The sequence below is a fragment of the Vidua macroura genome, chromosome 2, assembly GCF_024509145.1.
Source record: "Vidua macroura isolate BioBank_ID:100142 chromosome 2, ASM2450914v1, whole genome shotgun sequence".
NCBI classification, from domain to species: Eukaryota; Metazoa; Chordata; class Aves; order Passeriformes; family Viduidae; genus Vidua; species Vidua macroura.
Window position 1 is genome coordinate 76363552 of NC_071572.1, and position 18828 is coordinate 76382379.

At 42.2% G+C, this 18828-nt stretch overlaps 2 protein-coding genes across 5 annotated transcripts in view; one reads left to right on the top strand and one right to left on the bottom strand.

Annotated features, from left to right (window-relative positions):
• Nucleotides 1-111: 111 nt before the first annotated feature.
• Nucleotides 112-8847, top strand: AAMDC (adipogenesis associated Mth938 domain containing). Of its 4 annotated transcripts, none has more exons than XM_053971076.1 (4): nucleotides 112-197; nucleotides 3649-3799; nucleotides 7577-7672; nucleotides 8489-8847. In XM_053971076.1, exons 2-4 carry the CDS (start codon nucleotides 3668-3670, stop codon nucleotides 8627-8629), a joined length of 369 nt encoding a protein of 122 aa, XP_053827051.1. In that variant the 5' UTR covers nucleotides 112-197; nucleotides 3649-3667; the 3' UTR covers nucleotides 8630-8847. The 4 variants fall into 4 exon arrangements, with proteins under 4 accessions (XP_053827051.1, XP_053827054.1, XP_053827050.1 ...); XM_053971079.1 differs by lacking the exon at nucleotides 112-197 and adding an exon at nucleotides 219-2073 and having other exon boundaries at nucleotides 8496-8616; XM_053971075.1 differs by lacking the exon at nucleotides 112-197 and adding an exon at nucleotides 222-2073.
• Nucleotides 8848-14362: 5515 nt separating this feature from the next.
• The window catches only part of INTS4 (integrator complex subunit 4), a 32995-nt gene continuing 28529 nt past the window's right edge, over nucleotides 14363-18828 (bottom strand). The window contains exons 22-23 of the mRNA XM_053971074.1: nucleotides 18292-18412; nucleotides 14363-15983 (exon numbers count right to left, since the gene is read on the bottom strand). Of these exons, the coding sequence (XP_053827049.1) occupies nucleotides 15790-15983; nucleotides 18292-18412 (315 nt within the window). The 3' untranslated portion in view covers nucleotides 14363-15789. The remainder of the gene's footprint in view (nucleotides 15984-18291; nucleotides 18413-18828) is intronic.

Sequence of the window (18828 nt, forward strand, 5' to 3'; positions counted from 1 at the left end):
GCGGCGAGGGGGAATGAAAACAAGGCGGGGCAGGGGCGGGGATAGAGCCACCGAGCCACCAATCGAAACGGGCGGAGGGCGGAGCCGGCAGGGAGCGCTGCCCAATGAGAGCGTGGCAGCGTTAGGCCCCGCCCCGTCCCCGCGGGGCCGGGCGGAGGCGGAGCCTGGCGGGGCAGTGGGGTCGCGCGCGCGGGGCGGTGAGTGCGTGCGCGTGACGGGCCCTCGGCGTGAGGGGAGCGGGCGGGCGCGCGGCCGGCGCCGGTGGCTGTCCCGGTCCCTGTGCCCCGTCACGCCAGGCCGTGTTTCGGGGGTCCTGAACTGCTCCTTCCCTCCACCCCTCCCGCGGTGCTTCTCGGCGTTCTCGGTCCTTGTCTCCTTGCTTCTCTCCGCTGTATTCACAGAGTGCTGTTCCCCCTCTTCTTTTACTAGCAGACTCCCGTGACCTCCCCGGTTAACTGCCGTCACAAGGCTCCCCAGCGAAAAGGAATTGCCGAATTCCCAAAGTGTGTTTTCCTCCTTCGTGAACTTGACACCTTCCCCCTCCTACACAGTTGATCTAAGCTTCTCCCGTCCTTTCTATTTGCCTTGCTGCTGTCAGGTTTTAATGCTGACCTTCCTCTGGCTGCTGCATCCCCTGGCATGGGAAGTCGCCCGCCTCTTGACCCTGCTCCCAGGCAGCGCTGGAGAACCACGTGGTCTTCTGACACCTTACAGGAATTTGTTCTGCCAAGAACATTACGTACACCGATTTACTCTTCCCCTTGTATCCTCTTCAGTCTCAGATTGCCCCTTGGATTTTAAAAAGCATGTTTTCCTTCTGCAGCGTCTCAATAAAACTATTTGGTGCGCTGCTCTCGTTCACCTCTTTTATTCCATTTGTTGCTGGTTACCTGCACAGAAGAGAGGTGCGCTGGCAATCTTAAAGTCCACCAACTTGCCCAACTGCAATTCAATCTCAGCTTTCTTCCGCTTCCTTCTCGGCTACTTTTGTCTTCTGCCATCCTTATCCAACGCTTCATTTCTCTCTTTCAGTATAGTCTCCTGGCATAAACGTGCATTTTGCCTCCTTTTAAGTTCTACTTCCTATATTTCTGATGTTTTTAAACTGTCATGACTTTGCTTGTAGAATCCTGAGCCATTTCTGCTCCTCATCTCTTTGTGTTTGGACTGCTGCAGTTTGCAGAAATTGCAATTTTAGGTTGTACTTGCAAGTCATTTAATTCAAGGTCTCTTTTGATCTTAAGTGTTAATGTGTATTTTGATACTTTACATTTCTCACAGTCAATAATTAAAAAAATAATTTGTTTGAGAACTATTTTCCTGCTCCTCCGTGTTTGGACCACACTCTACATTAAAGGATGCCCAAAGTTTCTATCAATGAGTTCATTCTTACTCTAAGATACTCTTATTTATTCAAGTGGCCTGACCTTACTGATAATCCCTGGCAGTATTATGGGAAATAGTTTTAGAGGATAAATTTTTATTTGTGCCTTGTAAGTTTTGTTGCTTCATTTCTGCTATTTACTTATTTTTATGCTGTTTGGAAAAGATAGCATGGAATCCTTGCTCTCCCATTTGCAGTTTGTGCCTGTTTGATTGCACAGTTCCAGCCTTGTGATACTGTTTGGATTGGGGAAGGTGATATTCCTGATCTTCTTACTGTTCATTCACCTCTGTCTAACCTCCAGTCTAATTCTACCATTTCATCTGAAAAGTAGCACTGGCAAAAATTATTTTCATTCTTCAGAGGCCGGGTTCTGGGTGCTTTATTCAGCCTTTACTCTTTAATTTCATTCTGTTGGGACTACTGCTGGTTATTTCTTCAGCTAGAATATTCCTTCAGGCAGACCTTTGGAAAAATAATCTTACAAGTCTTCGTTTGAATCCATTGCATTGTGGAGGTGTGATGAGAGAATCTAGACTATATTAATCCAAGCAAGTTTTAGTCCCCTCTAGCTGCTTGAGAGGACACATGTGCCACTTACATCACACAGGAGTGAGAAGGAACAGAATTTCCCCACTGTCCTGTGTGAGAAGCAACTCTGGCAAACTCAGTCCTGTGCGGAATCCAAAGTAATGTATTTTTTCCTTCATGCAATGTTTTAGGTGGGATACTGAGATCTGCTTCTGGCAATCAATCCAAGGAGAGCACGTCCTGTCTGGCAGTGCTGCATCTTTTGTAGCACGTGCAAGACAGGAAGGGAGGATTCCAGGAGGGCTGAAAGCATGGTCATCCAAAGATTTATCTTTTGCAAGGGCAGTGCCTTTAATCTGTGCTGCCAGGGTTCATATAATTAATTTAAACTATTCAATTCCTGGTGAATGTAAACAAAAAATAAAGGATGAGAATCTCTGTATCTGGAAGGATCTGCCACAGAGATGTTCTGGATTAGGCAGAGGTGGACCTCTTTTTACTGGAGAAACATCAGGTTTTCTTCAAAAAGTGGATTTCAGACCATGTGAATTGGAAGGGCAGAAAGGTGGCTCTGCCCTGGAGATGTGTCAGTGGACTGCCATGCTGGTCCAAAGGATTTCCAGGGTATCATCACCCTGTGATTCCTCTCTTTCCATTCACTGCCAGAATCACCGCAGCAATCAGACTGCAGTACCTGAGGGATTGTGAGGAGGGGAAAGCTTCTGCAGGGAGCTGACACGAGGCCTTGTGAGGCAGAGTCCCTGTCCTGCTGGTGCCCAGCACTGATTGTGGAAGCAGATCCCAACATCACTGTGGCACTCACCAAAAAGCAGTGGGGCTACAGAGGCACTGATAAGCTCTGTCAAGTTCTAGGCAATAGACATCAAAGGAAAATATGTACCAGTGGTTGGCTGCTAAAGGAAAAAGGGAGAAAATAAGCAGAGACTTAGAAAACATGACTGAAGGGATGTTTATTTAATCCAAGTAAAAGAAAAGAAAAATACTGAGTGAAATCCTCAAGAAAACAGAAAAAAAGGTGAAAAAGACAAAGATTAAGCTGTTCTACTTTTCCCCAACAGAAAGGATTAGAAATAATGGATTTAAGTTGAAACAATGACGATGGAGGTCAAACAATTAGACAAGTTCTTATTTGGATGTGTAATCCTGGGAGACTTGATCTCTGTCAGCAGTGTCTGGGGAAAGGCTCAATCCCTTTACCTCCCTGAAAGTCTTGTTTTCTGTAGCAACGTGACAGTGACACTGTTTGGTTCATGGCTTTACTGTTGGGTTTGTTTGGCATTTCCTTTTAACTTAATTTACCACTTTAATGGTAAAAGAAGAAAGTGGCCAATGAAATAGTGCAGATTTCTGATATTTTAGGAAATTATTATCATCCTCATTGTTCATTTTAGGGAGAAGATTAAAACCCAGATGAGAGAGGATATTCTGGCACCTGATCCCCCTTGATAGTTTTAAAAGTTGAATATCCAATACTTGAATAGATTTAGCACGTAAAATGATTTGCCCAAAATCCTGCACAAAATCCCCAAGAGGACTGGTAATTCAACAGATTTGCTGATCCTCAGTTAAAGTCTGTTGTCACAAAACCACGTGGATAAAGTCTGTAACAGCATTTCCTTCCTAGCTCCTTGGGGTGAGGACAGAATTTTCCATTTTTATTAACGGGCTGCATATGTTGGCCTGATGTTAAGTATTAAATATCCTTTTTCCAGACTTCAGTTCAACTTTGTGATGTCTTCCCCTGAAATTGCTTCCCTTTCTTGGGGTCAGATGAAGGTGAAAGGCTGCTCTACAACATATAAGGACTGCAAAGTATGGCCGGGAGGAAGCCGGACGTGGGATTGGCGAGAAACCGGGACTAATGTAAGTTTGCTGTTTACTCCCCTGCATTTAAAACAGGATTCTGAGAATGGTCCAGAGAACAGTGTTAAAGTTCCAGCCAGAAATTTAATGAGCTGCCTTTTTCTTTCATCTAGCCATTAGATTTTCCTGGGAAGAACTGAGTGTATGTTTTGGAGGCGACTTTGTGGAGGTGTCAGAGGGCTACAGTCCCACTACATCCTACATGCAACAGGACATAGCAACTGTTGCCTTGAGTTCTGATAGCCACCCTCACCAGACAACTCTCACACACCTTAGAGCTCTCAAACAACATTCCTCATCTGCTTAAGAGTGCAATTGTCATAAGATGCCAGTAACAACCTCTCCTCAGACTGTCTAAACAAAAGTTATCTTGAGTGAGATAGGAAATTATGAAAAGAAAAAAAAAAATAGACAGTAACTGACCTTGCATGTTTGGAAGACAACATTACATGTGGTTTAGTTTTTATCCTTTTCCTTGGGGTCCCTTGTACATATTTCAGAGGAAAAATATGCAGATACACTGTCTCATGCACTATTTTCTCTGTGAAAAGCTCACGGTCTGGCTAATCACCCAGTGACTTCTCCTGGTAGCCATATACTAATGTATTTCATTTATGGCCTGGTTATTAAAAAATATGTTTTCACTGGCTGTTCAAAGGGCTGGGTTTTGTGGTGAGAGGTGCTGTCTGCTTGTTTGACAATATCATTTTTGTGCTTTATATGCACATGGCTGGAGAAGCAGAACAGGTAATGATAGCTGAAAAGTTCCCAATTAATTCCCAGCCCAATCACATTTTTATATTTATTCCAACCACTGGAAAACTTTGGTTTCCAATTATAGGCACTTAGTAACATTTAGGAGGCTGTGCTTTCTTTTGAAAGTTTCTAACAAGGAATATCTTCTTGTCACAAGTAAAACATTTAAATCCATAAGTCTTTAGAGGACTTGAAAAACAAGTCAATGTCAAATTAAAATTGGAGGAGAAAAAGAATAGTTGGGTTCTCTGGAGAGGTAGGTTTTCTGGCATCCTTTTTATTTTTTCAGGAGGTAAAAATAGGTATCTAAAGTAAGGCCTTATGTAAGTCGCTTGTAAAGCTCCTGCTTTAGGTCAGTTCTATCCTTGCAGCTGAGGAGTGAGGTGATTTTCTTTTTAAAAAATAGCAAACAACAAATATTAAGAACAGAACTAAGCTTTTTCTAGACTGCATCTCCAGTGTTGAGAAGAACTGTCAAATATTTAATTTTGTCAGCACTGGAAACAGTAGGATTCAACAGCTGCATTTTCTGCCCATTTTTTTAAAGATGGACTACAGTTTGCCTTCTTTCCTTAAGCATGTTTTTCCTGGAGGTAGCTGGAACTGAAGTGTGGAAAACAAGCAGTGCTGGTCATGTCCTACACTCTAGTTGGAAATAAATTGCTTCCTTTCCTCCTCTGCTGTCACATGCTTTCTAGTAAAGCATTCTTTCATCAGGAAAATTGTATAACTGGCCCTGCAAGGTTCTGTAACTGAGCACTAACAGTTATTGTGGCCTTAACCCTTGGGGATGAATGGCACCCTCTCCCTGGCTGGTTGCATTTCAGTGCCATCTGCTAATGGCAGAAGAAAAGACGTAGGTATTTCTGAAATAAGGCCGGAGAACAGTACAGGCAAGAAAATCTGCTGTCAAATCAACGATACAGTTATTTCGTCATTTTACATGTTTCCTTTAGTAACACTAGTTTCTTAACTAGCATCAAAGTGTCCTGTGTAACCAAAGAAAATCCTTTTGTTCCATGGCTTTAATGTCTCAGGAGTGCTTCTCACGTGACAGCAAACCTTCCCCAGAATTCTAATTATTCTAATTGCAGTAAAACATACCAATTCTTCTTGTCTAAGTTCTGAGTCTACTTAAAAAAACCCCAAAGGAAAAAATTCTGTCATAAACAAGTACTTAGAGTGATTAGGTCTGAGAAAGCTCTGCCTATTCAAGTGAGTTCTGCATTCCAGGTGTGGATATGGAATGTCAATGGACTAAGGGGAACACAGCCTTTGGTCCTGGCAGCCCAAAGGGCCAGACATGTCCTGGAGTGTGTCAGGCACAGCGCAGCCGAGGGAGGTGCTTGTCCCACTCTGCTCTGCACTGGAGCAGCCCCACTTCAAGCTGTGTGTGCAGTTTTGGGGACCTCAACATAAGGAGGACATCAGACTGTTAGACTGTGTTCCAAGGAGGGTGATGCAGATGCTGAAAGACCTTGAGGGCAAGGCTTATGAGGAGCAGCTGAGGTGATTTGGCTGTTCACCTTGGAAAAGACGAGGCTGAGGGGTGACCTCATCACAGTCTACACTTTCCAGAAGCGGGGCAGTGCAGGGAAGATGCTGATCTCTCCGGTGACCAGCAGTAGGACCCATGGAAATGCAGTCAAGCTGCAAGGGAACATTCAGATGGGGTGCTAGCAAAAGGCTTTCCACCCAGAGGGTGCTCAGGCTCTGGAACAGGCTCTCCAGGGAAGTGGTCACAGAGCAAGCTTGTCAGAGTTCCAGAAGCATCTGGATGATAATCTTAAATTGTGGTTTATCTTAAGATAGTCCTGTGAATGATTCTCATAGGTCCCTTCCAACTTGAGGTGTTCTATGATTCTGTGAACTTGGAGAACCATAAAGGTGAATCATCTCTGTTACTGAAATTTCAGACATCAGCCATCCTAAAAACTTTCTTGTGGAATAAGTTTAATTCACTCATTGGAAGTGGCACTCTACCATGGAAGGCTTTTTTCACCTGCAACTTTAGGAATTCATGTGTTTATTTCAGCTTGGAAAGTCTTACTTGCTCCATTCTCCATGAGTCCCCCATGGCATTATCTACTTCAAGTGAGAAACTCAGACCTCTTGGAAACTTCAGAACTTCAGAATTCTACTTAAAAAAAAAAAGGGGGGGGGGGGGGAGGGGGGACAAATAATATTTATGTTTTAAAAATAAAAATACACACCAAAGAGGGACCAAATTATAGCCACAAGATGTCCAGTATCTTACTCTTGACCACATGGAGATACATGGAAACTGAATCCAGGAGGAGAATTAGGGTAACATAATAATGTTTTATATTAACATTATAGGTGTGTTTATGCATTTATATGTTTAAAGCATAATAGCAGTAAGTGGGTGTACTTTTTAAAACATCTGTTAATGTGCTGCGTAAATTCCTTCTTTCTCTGAGGCATTTCAATTCAAATATTCTTTTCTCAAAATAAAGAATAGTGCAGAAATCCAAGCTGTTGACTGAAATTAAGCTACCCAATAAATTTTGGTCCTCTTTGGTGAGATTTGCAAAGTAAACAAGAAAATTATTTAATAATTTTAATTATCTGAGGAGTTCTTTGTATTTAAAGAGAATAAACTTTGGCTTGCAACCATCTTTCTTTCAAGTAGATTTTGTTATCTTGAAATCAAACAGCAGTATTGTTGCAATTTATTGATTTCATGCTGTTAATATTTATAAAATGCCAGAAGTTAGTCATAAATGTTTTAGAAATTTGTAATGCATCGTTTTGGTTTTGGCTGTTTAATAAGGAAGTATAATCTTGCCATCAATCAGTTAATTATCATCCTTCATTTGCATATTAAATACCTTTTTCAGTTTCTAATGTTATCTACTGTATGTATGTACAGAAGAGGGTTGTGTTACATTCTAGTCCTGCTAATTTACCCTGCTGCTCTGTGTTCAGGACACACAGACACAGCTTTCCTGGCTGATGCTGTCAATACACAGACTATTATTTTCCTTCCCTGACACTTAGCATTCTCCAGGAGTGCAGCCAGCTGACCTTGAAGAAGTCGTCAAGAAGGGTGCTAAAACTGTGGTGATTGGTCGTGGCATGAGTGAGGCTTTGCAGGTAGGTTTTTGTTCTGTGACAAGCATAAAGAGAACTGTTTGTTTTCCTTCTCCCTCTGATTAGGAGGAAAAAATTAAATCGATGATACTTCACTGAGAGGGAAAAAATTGAGGATCAGTGTGAATGAGCTCCTGTCAGGGGTCCCTCAAGTCCTGAAAGAAACATCATTTGAACTCCTCTGTATTAGTGTCCATGTCAAGCAGTAAAGAGGTTTATGTTCTGCTACAGGAGCAAATGAAACAAGACTTTTTCAGAATGTCATTAGTCCTCTCCTCTTGCAGTAGGTTATAACTGGCTCTTTAGCCTGCTGAAAATACTTTGGTAATTAGGTATTCTTGACACAATTGTTGCCAGGGTGTTATTTCAGCAGATAAACTAGCTACAGAAAGCTCAGACCAGAAGTGCTGGGCTTTACCTGGTGAGAAGCAAGTCTTTTCCTTTTTGTTGGGATGAATAACACCTTCTTTAGATTAAATTCCTTTAGTTCCAATTCTATTTATTTTATATATATATATATATATATATATATATATATCTTATTTATTTTATATATGTATCTTATTATATATATAAGAGAGGACTACATTTTAAAGTGTGCTAAGGAGATAGGGGAGGTGTGTGTATAAAAGAAGCTTTATTGAAGAGAAAAAAAATTAAATCAATCTTAGAACTATCTGAGCATTGTCATTTTGGCTACTGGCAGTTACTTAAGTCACGTTTAACAAATGGCATCAGTGTCTGGTTTTCTACAAGTCTTAAAGTTTAAGGGGAAAAGAATCTGATTCTTGAGTCTGTGATTTCCTTTTCTCTTTCGAGGTTCCAGCATCCACTGTGGACTATCTGAAGAAGAACGGGATTGACGTGCTGGTGCTGCAAACGGAGAAGGCTGTGGCGGAGTACAATGCCCTGGCTGCTCAGGGTGTCAAAGTGGGCGGGGTCTTCCATTCCACCTGCTGAAGCACAGCTCACTCCACCTTCCCGGCCCGCAGCCAAATCACGGACACACCTCTGCTGAATCAAATTGCACTCAGCGGAGTGTGAACTTACGTGCCAAGGCATTTGTGCACTCACAATCTAAAATGCAAAGACAGTTTATTAGTTCAGGATTTAGACAAGTGGAGGGTTCACAAAAGGCGGGGCTGTTAATGTAATTAAATCGTTTAATTACAGAATCATTTCCATGTATTGTTGAGATTGACCTAATTTTCCTCTGAAGGCCATCCATAGTCTTGTTACTTAACTTTTCACCTGTTGACTAAATTAGGAAATTATGTTTTGAATACTTTTATTACATTAGTGGCCCAAATTGCATTACTGGCTACTGGAACGCAGCCATAAAATAGCTAATGAGCACAACCAAATGGCACATATGAAGTGGTAGTAAAGAAGCACTTTACCACCACTGGATAAATAAGTTAAAAATAAAATAAATTAAAAAGCAAACCCAGATCGTACAACTTTACCTCCTGCAGGTGACCTCAGTCAGGGTATTTGCCAATTTATGAACATCACATAATAGAGCACTTTTAAATTTTTCATTGAGCCTGAAAAGGGGGAAAAATGTATAAGCATAAAACCTGGGCCTTAAAGAATTTTCTTATTAATTTTCAGTTGTGAGGATTGAGTTGTCTAATACATATCTATTCAGAAGTCCCTACACGCTTAAAATGATCAGAAAGGTGTGTTACAAAACCAGAGTTTGCAGCATAAAACATTGATCTTTAGGAAATCAGTCTGAATTGCTGCTAGCAAGGCACTGCTGGCAAGCTGGAGATGCATGTGAGACTTGTTACTGGTCATCATTATCTGATGATTTAAATGTTATGCCAACAAACATTATTACACTAAAGATTTAAACAGTTCTTTTGGTTGCTGTTCTTGGTGGGCTTTTATGAATATTGCCAGTTACAAGTTACCTACTGTAGATTTTTTTTCCCACCAGGCCCACCATTTTTTGTTCTGTGCATATTAATTCTGTGTGTATTAATGAAAATACCAAGATGAAGCTGTAAAAGCCCTGAGGCACTTGGAGCTATCCAAGCAGTAGTAGAGAGGCTTAGATTAATGGGAGAGCACAATAACTTTCCCAAGATGCACAAAATACTATGTTCTTTTTCTGCTATTTGCTCTAGGAATAATTTAAAATCTTTTATCTGATAAAATACAAAGTGATGTAAAAGCAAAGGGAAAGTGAGTACTTGAAAGTTTTGTCTTGAAGTCTCCTAATGACAGCAATGTTTTCTGTTAGTGTAGCTACATTTAAGGCAAAATCTTACATAACCCAGCAGGAACTGCCTTTCCAGCTGCATCTGTGTTGTCTGACACAGCAGCTGGTATAATGCTCATTGTAGCTGCTGTGACATTTTTCTGCACAACTTCTCTGGTGTGAAGGAGAAGGTGAACTAGTGACCCAGAATACTGTGGTCACCCCAAGGGAATGCCAGCAGAAGGAGTTCCTACCAGCCTACAGAGTGTGGAGACTTTTTGCACTAAATGTTATCTGATAGTGAAGGTAGTTTGACTCTCTTGATCGTGGTCATGTATTTGTGTTATTTTATGAGCTTCTGGGCCTTCAGGCAGCCTCAAATGGGAAAAGGCTTTGTAATGCTTTGGCTGAGAGGACACTGCAGTACTTAAAAAAATGGAACCACGTGCATTACACGTTAGGAGAAGCTGAGCAAACACCTTATCTTTCTCCTCCAGGTCTGTTTTTTACTTTTTTTTTTGCAACATATTTTTATGTTAATCTGGCACATTAATGGTGATGCCACATTCATCAAAGCTGCCTAGTTCAGGTCCTGTATTTGAGACAAATACTGTGGGCTCCTCACACTGCTGCTGCCACACGATCTGTCCTCCCAAAGGGCATGCGGGGAGCAGAGCCTGTTTTGCATTGCCAGGTGACTGAGCTGTACCCTACCCAGCTTTGTGCTGCAGCCTCTTAATTCTTCCCTTCATTTGGCAACTGGTAGGATGCAGAAGATTCCACTTCCAAAATAGGGAGCTGCAGTGTGCAAATAAATGGATTTATTTTTTTTAAAGGTAAACTGTGAAGTTTCACCACCACCAGTACAAAATTTTGGTGTCAACAAGGAATTTATCTGCTGCAAGTTTTTCCATCCATGTCTTCTCTTGCTGCTCTCATCACAGCTTCCTGAGTCAGCACTGTCAGTTTCCGCAATAGCATCTGTTCCACTTGGGCTGCTCCAGTCACTGAAAGCCCAATTTCCTTCTTGGTGCCTGAAATTACTTTGCTAGATGGTGGAAGCAGCTGGGATTGATTCATCAAAAAATTCCAGCAGAGCTCAAACTGGTATCTTTGTTAAATTGCTGCTTTCAGCTAGAGCCATAAATAATTTATTAAAATTATGGGCTCATAGCCCAAATCATGGGAATGCACTTTTATAGTGCAGGATTTCTCACATACACCACTACTCTGCCTCCCACCAGGAAAACGATCTCCCAGTAGGCAGTGAACTCCCACCCTGACGCTGAAATTGAAGCCGAGCTGTGGCTGGGCTGGGAGCCAGGAAGATTCCACCCCAGCTGCTCTGCCGCCGAGTGGGTCAGTCCCCAGCCTTTATCTTTGTGAAGCAGCATGTGTGAGCTGGCAGCCCAGAGAAACAGGCCATAAAAGGCTCACAGACACCAAATGCAACACGACCAGCATTTTTAAGGGACATTGGGTAGCATTTGTGCAAAGCCTGGCATCCACAAGCCTTAAAACTTTATATTTTGAAGTCCACTGATACTGCATTAGCAAACTGTAAAGTAAAAAGACAGCCTTTTCTGCATTCCCAGTGCCTGTTACTAAGAATAAAATGGAAGATGCCAGTGAAATAAGATTTAAAAAGTGACTATAACTTAGACAAGCAAGGCAGGATTCCAGAGGAAATCTATCTCTGTGGGCTTGAACCCAAGATGATGACCAGTACAGCATGGCAGAGATGCAAGTCTGATGAGGAGCAGCCTGAGGGAGCTGGGAGTGTTCAGCCTGGAGAAAAGGAGGCTCAGGGAGGGACCTTATCACTCTCTGCAACTGCCTGAAAGGAGATTGATGCCAGTGGGATGTCAGTAACAAGTAACAGGACAAGAAGAAACATCCTTAAGTTACACCAGAGGAGGTTTAAATTGGGTGTTAGGAAAAAATCTCTTTCCCAAAAGTGTTGCCAAGCTTTGGAACAGGCTACCCAGGGAAGTGGTGGAGTCATCATCCCTGGCAGTGTTCACAAGGCATGTGGATGTGGCACCTGGGGCCATGGCTTAGTGTGGGTGTGGTAGTGCTGAGTTTATGGTTGGACTCCATGGTCTTAGAGGCTTTTTCCAACCTAAATGATTCAGTGATGTCATGCAGTCTGATTTAAATACATATCCTGTTAATTCATCTTCCCAGGAACTTGCTTTGTACATTTTGTAGGGAGTGTCCCTGCCTATTTAATTTTTTTTGTCCTTTTTAATAAGATAGGTGAAAGCTACACCAGGTCTGAGTTAATGCCTCATAAGCTTCAACTTTGCTCACTATCACTTATGCATTGTTTTATAAGCTCTCGACTCAGTAATTGAATTATTTACTTCCACATTTGCGTAATGAATTTCACTGGACTTCAGCAATCTGGATATGAATTTCCCACTGAAAGCATTCAAAGCTGGGTTTCCCACATACACAGATGCCTTATTTAAATGAAATCCAGAAAGTTAATGGTAAATAGGACAACACATTTTCAAACCACTAAGCTACCCCTCTTTCACGTGAGGTCAACATTCTCCTTGCTCTGCCAGGTTCTTTTCCCTCTTGCTTCTGTCTAACTCGCAAGTACAATGCAGAGGTGAGGGATGTTTGAACATTGTTGGTTCTTAGCAAATTGTTTGTCATTCCTTTGTAGATTGCTCAATCTCCCTGTGGCTGCAGCTGTACTGGCACACTGTTCCTACACTTGGAAGCATCTGAGAGAACAGAAACTCTTCATGCTTTGGTGACTGTCATCTGAAGTCCTCTGTTCCCCCTTCAACAGAGATGAAAGATGCAAATTATCTTTGTGCGTGACTAGAGCCCTTTGTTTTTCTTTTCAGAGATCAATCATCTTATAGGCTATTGCAGTGCAGAAGCCCAACAATTATCCAGAATTAAAGGACAACAGCTGAATGGCATGAATGCCTCTCAGACAACACAAAGAGCATGAACTCAGGTATTTTTGAGAGCAGAAACACTTTAATGTCTCAAACCTGGGAATGGGAACAAAAAGTCAACATCTGGATTTCAACAATTATAACAACCCTCGCTTTTTATACAAATTTCTTTTCCAGTTCCCCATATGTTGGACCATGGTGTGAAATGGACACACATATACAGGCTGGGTGGAGAATGGCTTGAGAGCAGCTCTGAGGGACACCACCTTGGGGCTGTTGGTGGGTGAGCAGCTCAACATGACTCAACAACATGCCCTGGCAGCTCAAAGGACTCATCTGCCTTTCTGGGCTGCACGTGGGCAGCAGGCCAAGGGAGGGGATTCTCTCCCTCTGCTCCACCCTGGTGAGACCCCACCTGCAGTGCTGCATCCAGCTCTGCAGCCCCCAACAAAAGGATGTCAACATGTGGAGTAAGTCCAGAGGAGAACATGAAAATGCTGAAAGGGCTGGAGCACCTCTGCTGTGGAAAGAGACTGAGAGAGTTGGGGTTGTTCAACCTGGAGAAGAGACAGCTCTGGGGAAACCTGAGAGCTCCTTCCAGTACCTGAAGAAGCTACAAGAGAGCTGGAGGGGGACTTTTGAAAAGGGCATGAAGTGATAGGACAAGGTGGGAAGGCTTTAACCTGAAAGAGGGAAGGTTTATATTGGATGATGAATTAGTCATCTGCTTACACAGGTGAAACTGAAGGAGGAAAGCTGTGATTTCTTCCATGATCCAAACCAGGAATCAGAGAAAAATCTACAGAAGAGAAGCCAACTCAACTGTAGAATGCTCTCATTAGCAGATTGGAAATGTTCATAGCAGGCTTACATTTTCAGCTTGTTTTAGGCATCTTGAAATTACAGATGGAAGAACTTTTCCACAGCCCTGCAGTATCTGATTCTCAGCAGCAATACAGAAGGCACTCACTCTTAGCCTGGTATGTTATATGGAAGGGGGTCAAGGACAGCATGAGGGAAACAACATAGTAGAAATTTGATCCAGTACTTAGCAAAAGAGAGGAAGATGCCAAAATTTTGATATTTGAAGTATCTGCTGTGCCTACCATGACATCCATTGTGGTCTGGAGCCTATGGACACCATATAAATTAGAAACACTACTGAGATGACAAACTGCACAAAATACTGGTGAAGTGCAAAAATGAGGGGAAGAAAAAGGAAAAAGTCTGTAATGAGCTCACTCAGCTTGTCAAATATCTGCCCAGATACAGCCTTCTAATGAGAGATACATCAATCCTGTCTGCTGGGAACTGAACTGAGGATGCCAAATTCAGACAATAACAACTCAGCTGTCAGATGGGCAGGCAATTTTCAAAGCAATGCCCTAAAGGTGAAACACCAAAGAACAGTTTGTAAGAGCAGAAGCAGTAAGAAAGTAAATTTAATTCAAGGATTCAAGCAGCAGCAAAGTTTTATGGTTATGAGCCTTTGGGCTACAACTCACCAGTGCTAAAAAACTTAAATCACAAAGAACATGCAGTGATCTTATTAGCCAAGGACCATGCAGGCATCCATGTTCACTTTTATTATAAAAAAAAAAACAATAGCATGAGGTTTGCAATTTTATTGTAGGAAAGCATATAAGGGGTTATTTACACTAAATACAACTGCAAAGTATTTCTTCACTGTTTTGTTTACTTGCTAAAAATACACCTCTTTTTTAAAAGAAAAAACCCGCAACTGATTTATGAACACAGGCAACATTTGGCTGATGCACTAGAATGTTTCACACATTAGGTCCTCCTAAAAAATCCTACCAAAGGATTGCTAAAAATCATAGGAGGTTTCTCAGTCCACTAAGCCTGGCACACAGAAGCAATGCACAGACACACTTCCTGACAGGAATGCCAGATGGATCATGTTTTAAGTAAATTCTTGTCTCTCTGCACTCCCAGCTCACTTCCAGAGGGAAACACTGACAAGCTGCCCAACTGCTGCTGAACAGAGGGTGTTTGGCTACTTCAAATGGAAAGGAAGACATTGATTGCCAAAAGTGCTGCTGAATTGAAAATCATAATTTTCACATCCCATTAAGACTGGATCAGGCTAGGATCATCACACAGAAACAGATTCTGTAAAACTTAATGGGTTGTGATTAGGACTTTTCCAACTGGTACTTACATTGCTCCTCAAGCTGTACAAAGGTGCAACAGGAGACAAACTACTTTGTTGCTGTAGTTCAGTTAAACTCCACATCCTGCTGACTGAAGTTCTGCCACCTGCACAAAGAGGTTCCTCCTGCCTCTGCACCATGAACAACCTGTGCCCGCCCCAGAGCTGGACCAGCTTCAGTACAGCTGTAGAGGATGTAGAACAGGAATTGGCAATTTTCTTCCTAGGTGCTGTTCCCACACAAGAACAACAGTACTTTTTAGAATATTATTTTTTTCTGTTAAGAAATTAGGTACCAGTGCACAAATGCAAGTTTTAGACATTAAAAAAAAAAAAAAATCCAAAACATCAAAACCAAAACAACCAAATCCAGAAAACCCCAGAAACAAACCAACAATCCCACACAAAATGCTGAATTCCTCAGTTTCACTTCAGAGTACTGTAAAAATAGCATTGAATTATGTGCCCAAGCATTTACATAGTAAATACATAACAGGAAACCTAGAGGTCTTGGAGAAATACTTTTTATAGGTAAAAACTGAAGGTATAGCCCAGTGAAATTACTGCTGGAATGCTGATTGAGAACTGTTCTGTTTCTATTGAGTCAATATAGAAAAACCTGCATTTTCTTGAAACCACTCCTAACTAGCTGAGCAACTCCTGTATTTGCCTGCTGCTTAAGAGACCAACTGTTCTTCAGCAGCTTTATTTTGACTCCCTTTATGCATGTAAAGGCTATTTTGGCTTGGTTTGCTGTCTTGGACACAGCATCTTGGACACAACAAACCCCATAAATAGGTTTTTTCAGCGCCAGCCTTCACCGCCTGGCAGGTTTGGGCATTATATACACCTTGACAGGTTTGCTGAAGGGGATGGTCCCCTCTATGCCATTTTCAGAGGGTGGGAGAGCCTCCAAGCTCTCACTCCAGGTAGATTTAGGAATTCTGGTAGATGCTTTGCTCCTGTTGGAGTTGTAAGCCAGCAGCAAACGCACTTCAATCTGACATGGCTCTGCAGAGAAAAAAATTAGAACAATCCAAACATGATTGTCATTGTACAGTGAACAATCAACATCAAATGAATTTTAATTTCATGTATGGTGAGTATGTACAGAGCTGTTTTGGACTGACCAGAATCCAGTCTAGTGTCTGAAAACAAGCTTTTGGCATTACATTCAGCACAGCAGAACTAAGGACTGTTCTAGGTTTATCCCCCTCTCTTTGTCATCACTTAAATCTTACCACTAACTTGCAACTTTCAAAAATAACTGTTGGAAAGTTACTGCAATGAAAGAATAACAATCATTAAAACCCCCACAGAACTAGCAGGCCCTGCTCACTGTAGTTATGTCAGGATCTGTCCAGATGACATCTGGCAATACTTGTGGCACAGGAGATTACTTGAAGATTCTCTTTTGTTGGAAGTTTTCACATGCCAGACAGCGTCTTCCTCTCTTTCACCAACTATGCAGCTGGGCAGAGCAAGGTTCCTAATACTGTCCATAGGATAATTTCAATTTACTCTTCTCACAGTGGTCGTAACAGGGATTTCAGTATACACAGTATTACCCTGGACTTACTGCTGGACCTACATACACAACAAAATTCTCCTTTCTAGACTGAAAACCAGATTTGTTTAGGTTTTCTTTATGGACAGTAGTGGTTTGGGCTGGGATAAAATTAATTTTCCTTCATAGTAGCTTGCATGATGCCTTGTTTGGGATTTTTGACCAAAATAGTGTCAATAACACAGGGATGTTGTAGCTATTGCTGCACAGTGTAATACCCATGAGTTTTCTCACATTGCCTTTCTGATCCTCTACCTGTCCCACTGGGGAGTGAGCACCAGGTGGTGTGCAGGACTTAACTGTATACCAGGGATAACCCATAACAGGACCACATTAATGAAACCTAAATGAAACCTGCTGAAACCCACAGGATTTAAAGATTCCACATCTAGAAATGCAAGGGTCTCCAGCTGAGACATCATCAGCGCCAGACAGAACACAAGAAATAACTCTTTTGCACAGGTACTCTACCTTCAGCCAACACCTCCCTGAGCTCACCTTTTTGTCACTCCACCAACTCTTATTTACAGCCTGCAGTCACTTCTTTCACTTCTGCTCTGCACCTGGCAGTTAATCAGTGCTTTGCACTTGGGCATTCTCCTTCCTAAGCACACTCTTTCAACCGGCCTTTAACGAGTTTTATTGTCTTGAATTTCAAGGCAATTCTGACCCTGTTTCCTGAGCCCCTCCCAGCTCAGTGTCTTCCCCCTGTTTTATATGCCTAAGTGCCAATATCAAAATTAATTATTAAAATAATGCCTAGAGGAGACACCAGTACAGAATCCCTCAGGGCCATGCTTAAAATGTCCTTCCAGTGAACACTGCAGAAGTAGAAATAAGGATTTCATCTCCCTGGTGAGGTAATAGGATCAACCCTTAAACCCAGATACTTCCAGTCCTAGAAACAGTACCATGTTTTCTTCTCCAAAACAAAACTAAGACAGCAGGATGAGTGAGTACACCATGGGGGTACTATATTAAAAAAGGGTATGTAAAGGAACATGCAATAAACAACATTCTGTTGGTTAAAAAAAAAGATCAACAAATCCAATGAAAAATTGCACAGAAAAAAAACCTCTCAGAGGAAACCCCCACATTTGAATAAAGGTGAAGAGATTAAAAGAAAACAGGACAAAGGGAGCTGTGAATGAAATACACTTTGCTTTTGTTGTTTGAAGTCCACAAGCCAATTACTGAAGTGCTTCCATAGGGAAGTGTGAACAGCAGCTGAGACAGAAGACTACTGCTGGAGTCACAACATCATCATAACTAAAGGTGGGGTTTTTAGGGCATTAAAAGGGTGAAAGTTGAATCAGCAATGAAATTGTACTGCTGTACTGTTCCCTGCCATGCTCAGATACCTGTGAGACCCAAACCAATAACTTACAAGGAGTCAGTTTACCATGATCCCTTGCCTTTACCTGAGGATGCAGACCTGGCTCCTTTGCTCTGCACATGAGTGGGTGACCTCACCTTGAACACTCATGTGAAGGCTCCCAGGGCTCTCCCAAAACAGCAGCCCCTCTATTTCCTTACAGAGCAGCAGTAAGGACTCCCAGCAGTGCCTGGGAGCTGTAACTGCTGTAGGGAGTAACTGCTGTAACTGCTCAAAGGCCTGATCGACACCAAGGGCAGCACCAACCACAGCTGCAGAGTCCAGGATGCTCAGAGCCCCCCAGACTGTGGGTATGTAACTTGTGTCTAATGGAAGTGCAGCCACACAGCCATGTTAACTTGCATCATTAGCATTACCTGTCCAGGCTGTGTGAGAGAGGTAAACCTGAGTTATCAGCCTGTGCCTCCCAGGGCCAGGATTTCGGAAGTCAGCTGGTTTAGGATGGATTAGCTGTGCTTGTCCATCTGGATACAACACCTAGAGGGGAACAAGAAAAAGGAAAAGGAAAAAAAAACAACAAAGGAATGACAACTGCACAGGGGATCTGCAGAGTGGAACAGTGCATTATTTGGCAGTTTACCGTCTGAGTTAGGAAGGCAAGACAAGTGGGCTTTAGCTTGGAGCCAGGAATTCAGCTGCCCTGGATATAACAGCCACATGCTGCTGTTCAAACCCACAGCACAGGTGGAAAAAAGGCGATACTGACATCAGCTTCTTCCTCTGCATTGTAACTGAGGTTTTTGTTTCTTTGTTAAGCAGTGATGCTGCATATTTTACTTGGATTATACCACTCCTACCTCCTCATCTGCATCAAAAACTAGTGATTCAGCAGCAGGAAGAAGACGTGGAAATACAGAGAGCCAAGAGCCTGCATATTTTTGTGCCACTCAGAA

Coding starts and splice junctions, on each gene's coding strand:
- AAMDC (XM_053971075.1), top strand. CDS start 1,973: ATGTGCCACTTACATCACACAGGAGTGAGAAGGAACAGAATTTCCCCA. Junction 2,074..3,648: donor AGTCCTGTGCGGAATCCAAA/GTAATGTATTTT, acceptor TCCTTTTTCCAG/ACTTCAGTTCAACTTTGTGA. Junction 7,673..8,488: donor GCATGAGTGAGGCTTTGCAG/GTAGGTTTTTGT, acceptor TTCTCTTTCGAG/GTTCCAGCATCCACTGTGGA.